Source organism: Oncorhynchus tshawytscha, unplaced genomic scaffold (assembly GCF_018296145.1).
Source record: "Oncorhynchus tshawytscha isolate Ot180627B unplaced genomic scaffold, Otsh_v2.0 Un_scaffold_822_pilon_pilon, whole genome shotgun sequence".
NCBI lineage: Eukaryota > Metazoa > Chordata > Actinopteri > Salmoniformes > Salmonidae > Oncorhynchus > Oncorhynchus tshawytscha.
In genome coordinates this window covers 747,501-766,348 of record NW_024609824.1, presented here as the reverse complement: position 1 = coordinate 766,348, position 18,848 = coordinate 747,501, and the positions used below count along the sequence as shown (strand labels likewise).

Sequence of the window (18,848 nt, the reverse complement as noted above, 5' to 3'; positions counted from 1 at the left end):
ATTTACTAGGGTTTTTTTTTTTTTTTTTTACTTGTAAATTAGAAGACCACGGTATGTCACAATGTCCTTCTCATTTATCAATTCAGCGTTTTCTTGTTTTCTTTTCATTTCCCCTCCGTCTGATTGTGTATCACAGAGAACACCGCCTTATAATCTGCTCCTGGCATCATCATCAAAAAAAGCAACTGATTCATTTAATCATGCTTGAACGTTTGGTTGGTTTACAAAAATGACTGTACGTTTGTTTGTAATAGAGGAGTGGAACCAAGCTGCGGCAGCCTTAGTCGCATCGACGCCAACGTCTTTAGCTTTGATCTCATTGCACTGCCCGTAGAGTAGAAGGTTCAGACCGATGCAGAAGGAAGGGGAAAAACAGCCTGCTACTATACTGTCCTGGACTCTCAGCTCAGGACGGGTCCCTCCGTCAGCCGACAGATCAGTCAAGTAATGTAACGTTTTGATCCACGAAGGAGGAAAAACAAACGGAGGACCATTACAAAAAAGGAAAAGATACAAATTCCTCCTTTTCATTTTCAAAACTTGTAGTTTTTTATTTTTTATTTTTTACCTCAGTAACCTCAGTAGTATCACGTATATATAGTCTTTCAAAGTCTCTAGTGGTAATGTACAGTCACGCAGATCAGAACGAAGAATTTTACATTTTTCACTACTTTGAAGGTATCCAAATTCATGGTTGATGGGAAGTTGCCTGCATGGTATCCCGAACGATCAGGTAATTTTCTGTTGTGTGTAGTAGTGTGGTATCCAGGAGGACCGTTCTTCTTCTGTTGTGTGTAGTAGTGTGGTATCCAGGAGGACCGTTCTTCTTCTGTTGTGTGTAGTAGTGTGGTATCCAGGAGGACAGTTCTTCTTCTGTTGTGTGTAGTAGTGTGGTATCCAGGAGGACAGTTCTTCTTCTGTTGTGTGTAGTAGTGTGGTATCCAGGAGGACCGTTCTTCTTCTGTTGTGTGTAGTAGTGTGGTATCCAGGAGGACCGTTCTTCTTCTGTTGTGTGTAGTAGTGTGGTATCCAGGAGGACCGTTCTTCTTCTGTTGTGTGTAGTAGTGTGGTATCCAGGAGGACCGTTCTTCTTCTGTTGTGTGTAGTAGTGTAGTATCCAGGAGGACCGTTCTTCTTCTGTTGTGTGTAGTAGTGTGGTATCCAGGAGGACCGTTCTTCTTCTGTTGTGTGTAGTAGTGTAGTATCCAGGAGGACCGTTCTTCTTCTGTTGTGTGTAGTAGTGTGGTATCCAGGAGGACCGTTCTTCTTCTGTTGTGTGTAGTAGTGTGGTATCCAGGAGGACCGTTCTTCTTCTGTTGTGTGTAGTAGTGTGGTATCCAGGAGGACCGTTCTTCTTCTGTTGTGTGTAGTAGTGTGGTATCCAGGAGGACCGTTCTTCTTCTGTTGTGTGTAGTAGTGTGGTATCCAGGAGGACCGTTCTTCTTCTGTTGTGTGTAGTGTGGTATCCAGGAGGACCATTCTTCTGTGTGTAGGTATCCAGGAGGACCGTTCTTCTTCTGTTGTGTGTAGTAGTGTGGTATCCAGGAGGACCGTTCTTCTTCTGTTGTGTGTAGTAGTGTTCTTCTTCTGTTGTGTGTAGTATCCAGGAGGACCATTCTTCTTCTGTTGTGTGTAGTAGTGTGGTATCCAGGAGGACCGTTCTTCTTCTGTTGTGTGTAGTAGTGTAGTATCCAGGAGGACCATTCTTCTTCTGTTGTGTGTAGTAGTGTAGTATCCAGGAGGACCGTTCTTCTTCTGTTGTGTGTAGTAGTGTAGTATCCAGGAGGACCATTCTTCTTCTGTTGTGTGTAGTAGTGTGGTATCCAGGAGGACCGTTCTTCTTCTGTTGTGTGTAGTAGTGTGGTATACAGGAAATGGAGCTGCCTGTTAGCTGTCTTTAACGGTATCACCTCATGCCCTCTGTTCACACCGGGGCAACATGGACGCTGCCGAAGCCATGGTTGTAGTCATGGTGTAGGTGGTGGTGGTGGTGGTGGTTGATTTGGTTTCCATGGTAACTAGTGGCGGTCATATGCCGTGGCAGCAGTAGGTGGTCCGGAACCTCTGGATGTGGCACTATAATAATAAGGGGAACCTGGAAGGTTAACAGAAGAAATGGACCGTTGGAAACAACATCCACCATAACCCACAAAACACTGTAATTATGTCTCCTGTGGTCTTCTCAATAACTCCTATTCTAACGCTTGTATCCGTTAGCTGTTGTAAATTCATTATAACGGCCAAGTCTAATACAATAAAAAAAAAATGAAATGCATTTTTAAATTTTTTATAATTTAAAGGGATATGTTAAAAAAATATATATATAATAACACTGTAGTGGTTGTGATATGCTGTAAGACTCCAGTCACTCATACTCACTTAGTAATGCTGGGTTGCTGAACCGCCATGCCTCGTTGTAGGTGGTGTACTGTGGATGACTGTAAGGGTTTCCTGTAAACTCACTCCCTGTAAAACAAACAAAACAATTAGTATTTTTAAAGTCCCATTCCATTATCTTGTCAAACACTTTCACTTGCTAGCCATTTCCCATCATATATAACATATGGGGGTCATTTAATAGTCATTTATGTGAGACTAGTCAACCAAGTTATTTAGTTCTTATTATTTCTCTCCATTTAATTTTAATGATGCAAGACTGAAAGATCTGAAGAAAATCTGACAGTTGTGGTCTTCCACACCCACTGTCATAGTATCTACTGTCCTGTACCTCACCTGCTGTCATAGTATCTACTGTCCTGTACCTCTTAACACCTGCTGTCATAGTATCTACTGTCCTGTACCTCTTAACACCTGCTGTCATAGTATCTACTGTCCTGTACCTCATTACACCTGCTGTCATAGTATCTACTGTCCTGTACCTCATTACACCTGCTGTCATAGTATCTACTGTCCTGTACCTCACCTGCTGTCATAGTATCTACTGTCCTGTACCTCTTAACACCTGCTGTCATAGTATCTACTGTCCTGTACCTCACCTGCTGTCATAGTATCTACTGTCCTGTACCTCTTAACACCTGCTGTCATAGTATCTACTGTCCTGTACCTCATTACACCTGCTGTCATAGTATCTACTGTCCTGTACCTCATTACACCTGCTGTCATAGTATCTACTGTCCTGTACCTCTTAACACCTGCTGTCATAGTATCTACTGTCCTGTACCTCATTACACCTGCTGTCATAGTATCTACTGTCCTGTACCTCTTAACACCTGCTGTCATAGTATCTACTGTCCTGTACCTCTTAACACCTGCTGTCATAGTATCTACTGTCCTGTACCTCATTACACCTGCTGTCATAGTATCTACTGTCCTGTACCTCTTAACACCTGCTGTCATAGTATCTACTGTCCTGTACCTCTTAACACCTGCTGTCATAGTATCTACTGTCCTGTACCTCTTAACACCTGCTGTCATAGTATCTACTGTCCTGTACCTCTTAACACCTGCTGTCATAGTATCTACTGTCCTGTACCTCTTAACACCTGCTGTCATAGTATCTACTGTCCTGTACCTCTTAACACCTGCTGTCATAGTATCTACTGTCCTGTACCTCTTAACACCTGCTGTCATAGTATCTACTGTCCTGTACCTCTTAACACCTGCTGTCATAGTATCTACTGTCCCGTACCTCTTAACACCTGTATCTACTGTCCTGTCACCTGCTGTCATAGTATCTACTGTCCTGTACCTCTTAACACCTGCTGTCATAGTATCTACTGTCCTGTACCTCTTAACACCTGCTGTCATAGTATCTACTGTCCTGTACCTCTTAACACCTGCTGTCATAGTATCTACTGTCCTGTACCTCTTAACACCTGCTGTCATAGTATCTACTGTCCTGTACCTCTTAACACCTGCTGTCATAGTATCTACTGTCCTGTACCTCACACTGCTGTCATAGTATCTACTGTCCTGTACCTCACCCTGCTGTCATAGTATCTACTGTCCTGTACCTCACCTGCTGTCATAGTATCTACTGTCCTGTACCTCTTAACACTGCTGTCATAGTATCTACTGTCCTGTACCTCATTACACCTGCTGTCATAGTATCTACTGTCCTGTACCTCACCTTGTCATAGTATCTACTGTCCTGTACTGTGTCATAGTATCTACTGTCCTGTACCTCTTAACACCTGCTGTCATAGTAGTATCTTACACCTGTCATAGTATCTACTGTCCTGTAACACCTGCTGTCATAGTATCTACTGTCCTGTACCTCTTAACACCTGCTGTCATAGTATCTACTGTCCTGTACCTCATTAACACCTGCTGTCATAGTATCTACTGTCCTGTACCTCACCTGCTGTCATAGTATCTACTGTCCTGTACCTCTTAACACCTGCTGTCATAGTATCTACTGTCCTGTACCTCTTAACACCTGCTGTCATAGTATCTACTGTCCTGTACCTCATTACACCTGCTGTCATAGTATCTACTGTCCTGTACCTCACCTGCTGTCATAGTATCTACTGTCCTGTACCTCTTAACACCTGCTGTCATAGTATCTACTGTCCTGTACCTCATTACACCTGCTGTCATAGTATCTGTCCTGTACTCTTAACACCTGCTGTCCTACTGTCCTTACCTCTTAACACCTGCTGTCATAGTATCTACTGTCCCTACTGTCCTGTACCTCTTAACACCTGCTGTCATAGTAACTACTGTCCTGTACCTCTTAACACCTGCTGTCATAGTATCTACTGTCCTGTACCTCTTAACACCTGCTGTCATAGTATCTACTGTCCTGTACCTCTTAACACCTGCTGTCATAGTATCTACTGTCCTGTACCTCTTAACACCTGCTGTCATAGTATCTACTGTCCTGTACCTCTTAACACCTGCTGTCATAGTATCTACTGTCCTGTACCTCTTAACACCTGCTGTCATAGTATCTACTGTCCCGTACCTCGTCTATATTCCACATCATACAACTAAATAAACAGTGTGATTTTAACACATTTGCTGGCATCCTTTCTGATGGCATTATAAACTCTTGTTATAGACTTCCTCCGAGGAAAGGCAACCCTTTTCTATAGATCTGAACCCCCAGGTCTGGCTGTTTTGTGCCACAGAATTTCAGTGCGGGCAGGAAGTAACTTAGACCATGCCAGTGAGCAATGCTGTTGGTCCAACACGTTTTATTCTTTTATGAGACAATAAAAGGCTGAGATTTTAACAGTGTTTGGGGCCTGTCACTAAATCTTAGCGTCTGTGGGTCAGATAAATGAAAGGTTTAAAGGAGAGCCACCAGCACCATGTTACTGCTGGTGGCTCGTGACTGATGAGAACGACTGAGTGATAAAAAAAATATATTTGATAAGACGTGGTGACAAAAAACACATTGTGTTCTCCATCTCCAACCAGATGAACTGACTGCCATAGAAATAATAGAGAGCACGTTACATTGCAGTGACTTTACACTGTGGAAGTACTCATGTAATCACAGTCACTTTACACTGTGGAAGTACTCATGTAATTACAGTGACTTTACACTGTGGAAGTACTCATGTAATCACGTTGACTTTACACTGTGGAAGTACTCATGTAATTACAGTGACTTTACACTGTGGAAGTACTCATGTAATTACAGTTGACTTTACACTGTGGAAGTACTCATGTAATTACAGTGACTTTACACTGTGGAAGTACTCATGTAATTACAGTCACTTTACACTGTGGAAGTACTCATGTAAATACAGTGACTTTACACTGTGGAAGTACTCATGTAATTGCAGTGACTTTAAACTGTGGAAGTACTCATGTAATCACAGTGACTTTAAACTGTGGAAGTACTCATGTAATTACAGTGACTTTACACTGTGGAAGTACTCATGTAATTACAGTGACTTTACACTGTGGAAGTACTCATGTAAATACAGTATAAAGAGTTACAATGTACATATCACAAACAAACATAAATACAATATTTTAACCATGTGACTACCCAACGTCAAAACCCCATGTGTATTAACCAGACAAAGACCACATCTCTTTGTGTTTAATTCATATTCCACAGTAGCAGTTACACTGCCTTCACAAGGTATTCACACCCCTGGACTTTTTCCACATGTTGTTGTGTTACAAAGAGTCATTCAAATGGATTGAATTGTCTTCTTTTTTTGGGGGTCAATTATCTACATACTGTAACGTCAAAGTAGAAGAAAGATTCTAACATTTGTATAAAATTTACATAAGTATTCACACACCTGAGTCAATTCATGTTAGAATCACCTTTGGCAGTGATTACAGCTGTGAGTCTTTCTGGGTCAGTTTCTAAGAGCTTTGCACACCTGGATTGTACAATATTTGCCCATTATTCTTTTTTTTAAATTCTTCAAGCTCTGTCAAGTTGGTTGTTTAGTATTGCTGTATTTAATAACTGTACCATGCTCAAAAGGATATTCACTGTCAACCAATAGGTGCCGTTCTTTGCGGACCATTGGAGAAAAAAACCTCCCTGGTCTTTGTGGTTGAGGGACCAGAGAGGGTACAGAAGTGGGGTGGTCATTTAAAAATCATGTTAAACACTATTATTGGATACAGAGTCCATGCAATTTATTATGGGACTCGTTAAGCTCATTTTTACTACCTGAACTTATTTAGGGTCTCCATAACAAAGAGGTTGAACACTTATTGACTCACAACATTTCAGCTTTTCATTTGTCATTCATTCGTAAACATTTAAACATAATTGCCCTTTGACATAATGAGGTACTGTGTGTATCAGTGACACTGAATCCATTTTAAATTCAGGCTGCAAAACACCTCAAAATGTGGAAAAAGTCAAGGAGTGTGAATCCTTTGTGAAGGCTCTGTGTGTGTTGTTGATACTCTATGCTGAAACTGAAATTAAAATCACCAGTGTGCATTACATCCAGTGGACAAAACAGTGATCGCACGGATGGACGCGGGAGAGCGGGGGGAGAGCGGGTCTGAATCCTGAAGCCATTTGAGCATGCTGTAATCGGTTAATGATTTTCTAACACAGCTGTGCACTCGATTGGATTTCCTTTCCGCATGGGTTGATCAGCTCAAAGACAAATGGCGGTGCGTGCTGCCTGTGCTGGGCTGGGGTATACGTGCACAGGGAGGGGGGATACCAGGAAACAACCAGTGAATCAGTGCTGTAACCAGAATGCATCCTGTCCCATCCCGTCTCGCCCCAGTGTCTGGTTGCTGTGTTCTGGCAGTGAAACGCTAGCCCTGGCACAGCCTGACCCTCCTTAGAGAGATAGTGATTTAAATATTGACTGGCCTCCCATGCCTCTGTGTTGTGACCCTTCACTGTTTGTTGTGAACCTGAACTGCAGGTTAAGTAGAGGAGGAAAGGGAGGTGCTCTGACCACTGAGGAGGCCGAGTGGATGACTGGGAGGGAGACGGAGGAGAGGAGATCGCTAGCTGTTTATCGACGGCTCCTGGGAATGCCTCATGCACTGTATACACCACAGAGAGATAATGAGTTAAGATACTGGAGTGGAACTGAGAGGACATGTCTTTTAACCATGTCTCTGTCTGTCTCTCAGTTATCCAGCAGGACTAGTTTCTTGATAGCCTCTTGATGTGTGCTGTATGTCCACTCTACAGGTCATTGCTTTATTTGAGAAACAGTTAATACAATCTTGAAATGGAAATAACATAAAAATGTAATATCTACAAAACAGTAGACTCACCAGGAACCATTCCGGCCAGTGTTGAGGTGGGGTAGCTGCCTTGGCCGGTGGGGGGTACGTGAGGGGGATAACCCGGTAGGGTTGTGTTGGCCATGTCTCGACCTGGAGAGAGAGAGAGAGAACAAACACAATCAATAGATGGTCCTCCAAGACAAAATACTAAACCACCCCTTAGAAACAGGACCAAACCATACCTCATAGAGGTTAGAAACAGGACTAAACCACTCCTTAGAAACAGGACCAAACCATACCTCATAGAGGTTAGAAACAGGACTAAACCACCCCTTAGAAACAGGACCAAACCATACCTCTTAGAGGTTAGAAACAGGACTAAACCACCCCTTAGAAACAGGACCAAACCATACCTCTTAGAGGTTAGAAACAGGACTAAACCACCCCTTAGAAACAGGACCAAACCATACCTCTTAGAGGTTAGAAACAGGACTAAACCACCACTTAGAAACAGGACCAAACCATACCTCATAGAGGTTAGAAACAGGACTAAACCACCCCTTTATGGAGGTTAGAAACAGGACCAAACCATACCTCTTAGAGGTTAGAAACAGGACTAAACCACCCCTCTTAGAGGTTAGAAACAGGACCATGGTTGTGTTCCAAATGGCAGCCTATTCCATACATAATGAACTACTCTTTACCAGGGCCCATTGGGCATATAGGGTCCATAGGGCTCTGGTCAAAAGTAGTGCACTATGTAGGGAATAGGCTGCCATTTGGGACGCACATTTCTAATCACACGATCTCCCTTGAACAGAAAAGAGTCATTGTAAATCACTGTAAAACCATGAAACATGTGACACGTTTATAACCTAAATGTCTGTGTATGAAACTTAAACATTAGGTGTTTAGATTAGCCATTAAGTGTTCCCATCTTAAACACAAGTGTTAAGAACGCAATATTAAACATGATAGTCAGCTTTCTCCAGTCAGTTTCCAACCAGGCAAACACCTGTCTCCTAGGTGTTCAGGTTTGAAATACTTTTCCATTGTCCTGTTCAGAGTGCATTTAGTCATTAGAAATTGATATGACTTTCCATGTCTTTAATTCAGATCAGTGTTAGGAATGAATGTCTGTTACGTTACCTTACATTTCAGAACAACTGAACAGTCAAGACATATTTTCAATCACGTGGTGTTGTTGTTACTCAACCGTGTTGAGTTCATTTTCACTAAATCTCTCAGAGTTAACTCTCTCAGCAGGGGGGACACACACTCATTATCATATTTCCCAGCATGCTTTGTTGATCTTTAGAACAGTTTGCTTTAATATCTGTTTTTCCTCATGCACATTGATTGAATAAATTAAATTAAGATAACTCAAATTGTTCTAAACTAATTCAATCGGTAAGGGGTTGGATTTATTCCACCCGTTACTGAGATGGTTGTTCCAGTTTAGATGGTTTAGGTCAGGGGTCTTCACCTAGATTCAGCTGAGGGCCCAAGTTTTTAAGAGCGGCTGGTCAGGTGTCCGGAACATAATTACAAGTAATTTGTAGACTGCAGAATTGACTGCAAGAAGCCCAAACAAACTTAATATTGGACTAAAATGTACTAATTTCAAACCATGTGTATATGATCACATATACAACAGATTTCCAAAAATAAAATAAATACTGAAATCACCAGTTGGGGTAGCCCTGGTTTAGGTCGTCTTGTTTGTTAAGTCCTTCACCATAGCAACCATTCTGACTGCTGGTTGTGGATGATGAAATATTCAAATTCTTGGATATCCTCCCTCTGGCTGGATTCTGATAGGAATAACTAATCACTTCACAAACCAGCATATTGTGACTTGCAGGTCTGATGTGGCCCGTGAGCCAGGATTTTCAAACCACAATGTCGAGGATAACTAGGCCATAACTAAATGACCGTATGACATATATAATAATGGGTTATTAAGGGTTCATTTTTAATGGAAACACATTCACTTAGTCAGTCATCTGGTGCAGGCTTCAGTAGTAGAAGTTATTGAAGGTAACAATCATATGTCTGTCACTAACAAACCCAGTGATTGGTGGTTATCTCTCACATTCATTTGAAAAGCATGCTGGGAAATATGCAAATATGGCATTACACCCTACAGTGTTAAAACAACACCCCCAGTGTTTAGTGTACAAAACCTAATGACTTGTACTGAATAAACTTGTTCATGTGTTTAACAAGTATTAGAGCAAATAAGCATGCACTGGTCTTTACAATCTAAAAACTGTGACTAGTTTTCATTGAAATGAAAAGTGCCTTGATGTGTTTCAAAGCTGTTCAGATCCTAAACACTTGGTTTTACAGCGCAGGTATAATGACCTCCATACCTGGCCTACATCCTAGTGACCAGAGAATAAATATACAGTAGTCTATAGTGACCAGAGAATAAATATACTGTAGTCTATAGTGACCAGAGAATAAATATACTGTAGTCTATAGTGACCAGAGAATAAATATACAGTAGTCTATAGTGGCCAGAGAATAAATATACTGTAGTCTATAGTGACCAGAGAATAAATATACTGTAGTCTATAGTGACCAGAGAATAAATATACTGTAGTCTATAGTGACCAGAGAATAAATATACTGTAGTCTAGTGACTAGAGAATAAATATACTGTAGTCTATAGTGACCAGAGAATAAATATACAGTAGTCTATAGTGGCCAGAGAATAAATATACTGTAGTCTATAGTGACCAGAGAATAAATATACTGTAGTCTATAGTGACCAGAGAATAAATATACTGTAGTCTATAGTGACCAGAGAATATATATACTGTAGTCTATAGAGACCAGAGAATAAATATACTGTAGTCTATAGTGACCAGAGAATAAATATACTGTAGTCTATAGTGACCAGAGAATATATATACTGTAGTCTATAGAGACCAGAGAATAAATATACTGTAGTCTATAGTGACCAGAGGAATAAATATACTGTAATAAATATACTGTAGTCTATAGAGACCAGAGAATAAATATACTGTAGTCTATAGTGACTATAGTGACCAGAGAATAAATATACAGAGAATAAATATACTGTAGTCTATAGTGACCAGAGAATAAATATACTGTAGTCTATAGTGACCAGAGAATAAATATACTGTAGTCTATAGTGACCAGAGAATAAATACTACTGTAGTCTATAGTGACTATAGTGACCAGAGAGAATAAATATACTGTAGTCTATAGTGACCAGAGAATAGATATACTGTAAATATACTGTAGTCTATAGTGACCAGAGAATAAATATACTGTAGTCTATAGTGACCAGAGAATAAATATACTGTAGTCTATAGTGACCAGAGAATAAATATACTGTAGTCTATAGTGGCCAGAGAATAAATATACTGTAGTCTATAGTGACCAGATAATAAATAAACATTTACGATTTCAATTTACAACAAAAAAACAACGTTTTTGTCTTTTGAACTTCTAGTTATGAAATCTATCAGCTACTCAATCACTTTTTATAGCTACTGTTTACAGGCCTCCTGGGCCATATACAGCGTTCCTCACTGAGTTCCCTGAATTCGGACCTTGTAGTCATAGCAGATAATATTCACATTTTTGGTGACTTTAATATTCACATGGAAAAGTCCACAAATCCACTCCAAAAGGCTTTCGGAGTCATCAACGACTCAGTGGGTTTTGTCCAACATGTCTCCGGTTCTACTCACTGCCACAGTCATACTCTGGACCTAGTTTTGTCCCAAGGAATAAATGTTGTGGATCTTAATGTTTTTTCTCATATTCCTGGACTATCGGACCACCATTTTATTACGTTTGCAATCGTAACAAATAATCTGCTCAGACCCCAACCAAGGAGCATTAAAAGTCGTGATATAATTTCTCAGACAACCGAAAGATTCATAGATGCCCTTCCAGACTCCCTCTGCCTACCCAAGGACGTCAGAGGACAAAAATGAGTTAACCACCTAACTGAGGAACTCAATTTAACCTTGTGCAATACCCTAGGTGCAGTCGCACCCCTAAAAACTAAAAACATTTGTCATAAGAAACTAGCTCCCTGGTACACAGAAAATACCCGAGCTCTGAAGCAAGCTTCCAGAAAATTGGAACGGAAATGGCGCCACACCAAACTGGAAGTCTTCCTACTAGCTTGGAAAGACAGTAGCGTGCAGTTTCGAAGAGCCCTCACTGCTGCTCAATCATCCTATTTTTCCAACTTAATTGAGGAAAATAAGAACAATCCAACATTTCTTTGTGATACTGTCGCAAAGCTAACTAAAAAGCAGCATTCTCCAAGAGAGGATGCTTTTCACCTCAGCAGTAATAAATTCATAAACTTTTTTGAGGAAAAGATCATGATCATTAGAAAGAAAATTACGGACTCCTTTTTAAATCTGCGGATTCCTCCAAACCTCAGTTGTCCTGAGTCTGCACAACTCTGCCAGGACCTAGAATCAAGGGAGACACTCAAGTGTTTTAGTACTGTATGTCTTGACACAATGATGAAAATAATCATGGCCTCTAAACCTTCAAGCTGCATACTGGACCCTATTCCAACTAAACTACTGAAAGAGCTGCTTCCTGTGCTTGGCCCTCCTATGTTAAACATAATAAATGTCTCTCCATCCACCAGATGTGTACCAAACTCACTAAAAGTGGCAGTAATAAAGCCTCTCTTGAAAAAGCCAAACCTTGACCCAGAAAATATAAAAAACTATCGGCCTATATCGAATCTTCCATTCCTCTCTAAAATTTTAGAAAAAGCTGTTTCGCAGCAACTCACTGCCTTCCTGAAGACAAACAATGTATACGAAACACTTCAGTCTGGTTTTAGACCCCATCATAGCACTGAGACTGCACTTGTGAAGGTGGTAAATGACCTTTTAATGGCATCAGACCGAGGCTCTGCATCTGTCCTCGTGCTCCTAGACCTTAGTGCTGCTTTTGATACCATCGATCACCTCATTGTTTTGGAGAGATTGGAAACCCAAATTGGTCAACACGGACAAGTTCTGGCCTGGTTTAGATCTTATCTGTCGGAAAGAAACCAGTTTGTCTCTGTGGATGGTTTGTCCTCTGACAAATCAATTGTAAATGTCGGTGTTCCTCAAGGTTCCGTTTTAGGACATCTATTGTTTTCACTATATATTTTACCTCTTGGGGATGTCATTTGAAAACATTGTTAACTGTCACTGCTATGTGGATGACACATAGCTGTACATTTCAATGAAACATGGTGAAGCCACAAAATTGCCCTCGCTGGAAGCCTGCGTTTCAGACAAGAGGAAGTGGCTGGCTGCAAACTTTCTACTTTTAAACTCGGACAAAACAGAGATGCTTGATCTAGGTCCCAAGAAACAAAGAGATCTTCTGTTGAATCTGACAATTAATCTTGATGGTTGTACAGTCGTCTCAAATAAAACTGTGAAGGACCTCGGCATTACTCTGGACCCTGATCTCTTTTTTGACGAACATATCAAGACTGTTTCAAGGACAGCTTTTTTCCATCTGCGTAACATTGCAAAAATCAGAAACTTTCTGTCCAAAAATGATGCAGAAAAATTAATCCATGCTTTTGTCACTTCTAGGTTAGACTACTGCAATGCTCTACTTTCCGGCTACCAGGATAAAGCACTAAATAAACTTCAGTTAGTGCTAAATACAGCTGCTAGAATCCTGACTAGAACCAAATAAATTTGTTCACTCTTTCTCCAGTGCTAGCCTCCCTACACTGGCTTCCTGTTAAGGCAAGGGCTGATTTCAAGGTTTAACTGCTAACCTACAAAGCATTACATGAGCTTGCTCCTACCGATCTCTCTGATTTGGTCCTGCCGTACATACCTACACGTACGCTACGGTCACAAGACACAGGCTTCCTAATTGTCCCTAGAATTTCTAAGCAAACAGCTGGAGGCAGGGCTTTCTCCTATAGAGCTGCATTTTTATGGAATGGTCTGCCTACCCATGTGAGAGACGCAGACTCAGTCTCAACCTTTAAGTCTATATTGAAGACTCATCTCTTCAGTAGGTCCTATGATTGAGTGTAGTCTGGCCCAGGAGTGTGAAGGTAAACGGAAAGGCACTGGAGCAACGAACCGCCCTTGCTGTCTCTGCCTGGCCGGTTCCCCTCTCTCCACTGGGATGCTCTGCCTCTAACCCTATTACAGGGGCTGAGTCACTGGCTTACTGGTGCTCTTGCTGTCCCTAGGAGGGGTGCGTCACTTGAGTGGGTTGAGTCACTGACGTGGTCTTCCTGTCTGGGTTGGCGCTCCCCCCTTGGGTTATACCGTGGTGGAGATCTTTGTGGGCTATACTCGGCCTTGTCTCGGGATGGTAAGTTGGTGGTTGAAGATATGCCTCTAGTGGTGTGGGGGCTGTGCTTCGGCAAAGTGGGTGGGGTAATATCCTGCCTGTTTGGCCCTGTCTGGGGGTATCATCGGATGGGGCCACGGTGTCTCCTGACGCCTCCTGTCTCAGCCTCCAGTATTTATGCTGCAGTAGTTTATGTGTCGGGGGGCTAGGGTCAGTCTGTGTGTCGGGGGGCTAGGGTCTGTGTGTCGGGGGGCTAGGGTCAGAGGTTTTCTCCTGTCTTATCCGGTGTCCTCTGTGAATTTAAGTATGCACTCTCTAATTCTCTCTTTCTCTCTTTCTTTCTTTCTCTCTCTCTCTCTCTCTCTCTCTCTCTCTCGGAGGACCTGAGCCCTAGGACCATTCCTCAGGACTACCTGGCATGATGACTCCTTGCTGTCCCCAGTCCACCTGGACGTGCTGCTGCTCCAGTTTCAATTGTTCTGCCTGCGGCTATGGAACCCTGACCTGTTCACCGGACGTGCTACCTGTCCTAGACCTGCTGGAGCGGTAGAGATACTCTCAATGATCGGCTATGAGAAGCCAACTGACATTTACTCCTGAGGTGCTGACCTGTTGCATCCTCAACAACTTCTGTGATTATTATTATTTGACCATGCTGGTCATTTGAACATCTTGGCCATGTTCTGTTATAATCTCCACCCGGCACAGCCAGAAGAGGATTGGCCACCCCTCATAGCCTGGTTCCTCTCTAGATTTCTTCCTAGGTTTTGGCCTTTTTAGGGAGTTTTTCCAAGCCACCTGCATTGCTTGCTGTTTTGGGTTTAAGGCTGGGTTTCTATACAGCACTTTGAGATATCAGCTGATGTAAGATGGGCTGTATAAATACATTTACATTGATTTGATATAGTGACCAGAGAATAAACATACTGTAGTCTATAGTGACCAGAGAATAAATATACTGTAGTCTATAGTGACCAGAGAATAAATATACTGTAGTCTATAGTGACCAGAGAATAAATATACAGTAGTCTATAGTGACCAGAGAATAGATATACTGTAGTCTATAGTGACCAGAGAATAAATATACTGTAGTCTATAGTGACCAGAGAATAAATATACAGTAGTCTATAGTGACCAGAGAATAAATATACTGTAGTCTATAGTGACCAGAGAATAAATATACTGTAGTCTATAGTGACCAGAGAATAAATATACAGTAGTCTATAGTGACCAGAGAATAAATATACTGTAGTCTATAGTGACCAGAGAATAAATATACTGTAGTCTATAGTGACCAGAGAATAAATATACAGTAGTCTATAGTGACCAGAGAATAAATATACTGTAGTCTATAGTGACCACAGAATAAATATACTGTAGTCTATAGTGACCAGAGAATAAATATACTGTAGTCTATAGTGACCAGAGAATAAATATACAGTAGTCTATAGTGACCAGAGAATAAATATACTGTAGTCTATAGTGACCACAGAATAAATATACTGTAGTCTATAGTGACCACAGAATAAATATACTGTAGTCTATAGTGACCACAGAATAAATATACAGTAGTCTATAGTGACCAGAGAATAAATATACTGTAGTCTATAGTGGCCAGAGAATAAATATACAGTAGTCTATAGTGACCAGAGAATAAATATACAGTAGTCTATAGTCACTTCAATGAGAGATGTTGTCCTAAGCATAAAATACTTTTGACATTAAGGTAGTTATAATTGTCAATTGTAACAGACATTTGCAGACTGATAATGTGTCCCAGGAATCACAAAGCCAGTCAACAGAATCATCATCACACACTGTCAACACAACCAACCGTCACTCCTCTTCTGTCTTCGTCTCCCACTAATACTACGTCGGAAGCCAAAAGACCAAGTGCCTCATGGGACAGAAACCACATCAAAGAATCATGCAGAAGTACGTAGAAGAACGAAGAGGAAAACTCTGTTCATTATTGCATTCAAACTAGTCTAAACATAGCACGCTTTACTGAACCCCAGAACCCTGTCCACCTCCTCTCCTCCTCTCCCTCGAACACACACACACACACACACACACACACACAACACACACACACACACACACACACACACACACACACACACACACACACACACACACACACACACACACACACACACACACACACACACACACACACTCACACAGTCCTGAAACAGCAGAGCTGCCACTGTGACTGTATTTCTACAGCCAAAGCCAGTTTGTCTGTCCGTACAGTATTGGCCCCCCTATTGGCCCCTTGAACAGAGCTAGTAGCTAGCGTCACTATGGACCCCGCGTTAGTTATTCATCCCTGCTCCGTATTCAGGCCTGTAATTAGACATGACAGCTGGGTTTCCTACCCTGTCCTACCCCTGCAGCCTGGCTGTTTGAGCTGGGTTGTAGTTCCCGAGCGCTCCGGACCCCCCCGGCCCAGCGAAGGCCAGCCAAAGGGACACAGAGGGAAAAAGGAAAGAGAGGAGGGAGGCCCCTGCAATATTGTTTAGCCATGAGGGACACTGTGATTCACTGGGGTTAAATCACGTCTCAATGGAGCTTTAATGAGAGACCCCAGTAGCCATAACACACCATAACACCCCATAATACCCCATGATACCACAGGACACAGTTTTATGAAGGCATCTTTTGACTGCGCATACGTCTGGTTTTCAATTGCTGTTGTTTATTTCAGTTAATAACGGCAGTGCAGCTGACACGAGGTGCAGAAATGGCCAAGATAATACAAGAGTTTCTGACACGAGGTGCAGAAATGGCCAAGATAATACAAGAGTTTCTGACACGAGGTGCAGAAATGGCCAAGATAATACAAGTGTTTCTGACACGAGGTGCAGAAATGGCCAAGATAATACAAGAGTTTCTGACACGAGGTGCAGAAATGGCCAAGATAATACAAGTGTTTCTGACACGAGGTGCAGAAATGGCCAAGATAATACAAGTGTTTCTGACACGAGGTGCAGAAATGGTTTAACTGAACTGAGGCTAGATACAAGAGTTTTCTGACACGAGGTGCAGAAATGGCCAAGATAATACAAGTGTTTCTGACACGAGGTGCAGAAATGACCAAGATAATACAAGTGTTTCTGACACGAGGTGCAGAAATGACCAAGATAATACAAGTGTTTCTGACACGAGGTGCAGAAATGACCAAGATAATACAAGTGTTTCTGACACGGTCGCCTCTCTCCTCACCGACCATAACGATCAACTGCATGCAATTAATGGAGGAAAACAAATGTGGATCAGCCTAAAGTATACAGCAGGTGATCAAATAACTGTAAACTACTGTAGGCTAGTTTCAGCCTGTATCATACACATGGTTATTGCTGTGTGAAATATTTGTTCAAGGGAAGGTTTTCTTTTAGTGCAGTGATGTCATTCATGTGAATGGCAGACCATTCATGAGTAATAAGAATGAGTTAGTTACAGACCATTCATGAGTAATAAGAATGAGTTAGTTACAGACCATTCATGAGTAATAAGAATGAGTTAGTTACAGACCATTCATGAGTAATAAGAATGAGTTAGTTACAGACCATTCATGAGTAATAAGAATGAGTTAGTTACAGACCATTCATGAGTAATAAGAATGACAGACCAGTTGTAATAAGAATTTAGTTACAGACCATTCATGAGTAATAAGAATGAGTTAGTTACAGACCATTCATGAGTAATAAGAATGAGTTAGTTACAGACCATTGTAATAAGAATGAGTTAGTTACAGACCAAGAATAAGAATGAGTTAGTTACAGACCATTCATGAGTAATAAGAATTAGTTAGTTACAGACCATTCATGAGTAATAAGAATGAGTTAGTTACAGACCATTCATGAGTAATAAGAATGAGTTAGTTACAGACCATTCATGAGTAATAAGAATGAGTTAGTTACAGACCATTCATGAGTAATAAGAATGAGTTAGTTACAGACCAGTGTGTAATAAGAATGAGTTTGTTACAGACCATTCATGAGTAATAAGAATTAGTTAGTTACAGACCATTCATGAGTAATAAGAATGAGTTAGTTACAGACCATTCATGAGTAATAAGAATGAGTTAGTTACAGACCATTCATGAGTAATAAGAATGAGTTAGTTACAGACCATTCATGAGTAATAAGAATGAGTTAGTTACAGACCATTCATGAGTAATAAGAATGAGTTTGTTACAGACCATTCATGAGTAATAAGAATGAGTTAGTTACAGACCATTCATGAGTAATAAGAATGAGTTAGTTACAGACCATTCATGAGTAATAAGAATGAGTTAGTTACAGACCATTCATGAGTAATACGAATGAGTTAGTTACAGACCATTCATGAGTAATAAGAATGAGTTAGTTACAGACCATTCATGAGTAATAAGAATTAGTTAGTTACAGACCATTCATGAGTAATAAGAATGAGTTAGTTACAGACCAGTGTGTAATAAGAATTAGTTTGTTACAGACCAGTATGTAATAAGAATGAGTTAGTTACAGACCAGTATGTAATAAGAATGAGTTAGTTACAGACCAGTATGTAATAAGAATTAGTTAGTTACAGACCAGTATGTAATAAGAATTAGTTTGTTACAGACCAGTGTGTAATAAGAATGAGTTAGTTACAGACCAGTGTGTAATAAGAATTATTCTGTTACAGACCAGTATGTATTAAGAATTAGTTAGTTACAGACCAGTATGTAATAAGAATTAGTTAGTTACAGACCAGTGTGTAATAAGAATTAGTTAGTTACAGACCAGTATGTAATAAGAATTAGTTTGTTACAGACCAGTGTGTAATAATAATTAGTTAGTTACAGACCAGTATGTAATAATAATTAGTTAGTTACAGACTAG

General features: G+C 40.8%; 1 protein-coding gene across 2 annotated transcripts in view; it reads right to left on the bottom strand.

The window, feature by feature from the left end:
* Positions 1-1,599: 1,599 nt before the first annotated feature.
* The window catches only part of pax2b (paired box 2b), a 64,506-nt gene continuing 47,257 nt past the window's right edge, over positions 1,600-18,848 (bottom strand). Inside the window, exons 8-10 of one of the 2 annotated variants that reach the window (XM_042319075.1) lie at positions 7,693-7,794; positions 2,380-2,466; positions 1,600-2,095 (exon numbers count right to left, since the gene is read on the bottom strand). In XM_042319075.1, the coding sequence (XP_042175009.1) occupies positions 2,019-2,095; positions 2,380-2,466; positions 7,693-7,794 (266 nt within the window). In that variant the 3' untranslated portion in view covers positions 1,600-2,018. The remainder of the gene's footprint in view (positions 2,096-2,379; positions 2,467-7,692; positions 7,795-18,848) is intronic. The other variant, XM_042319074.1, reaches the window with a different exon arrangement.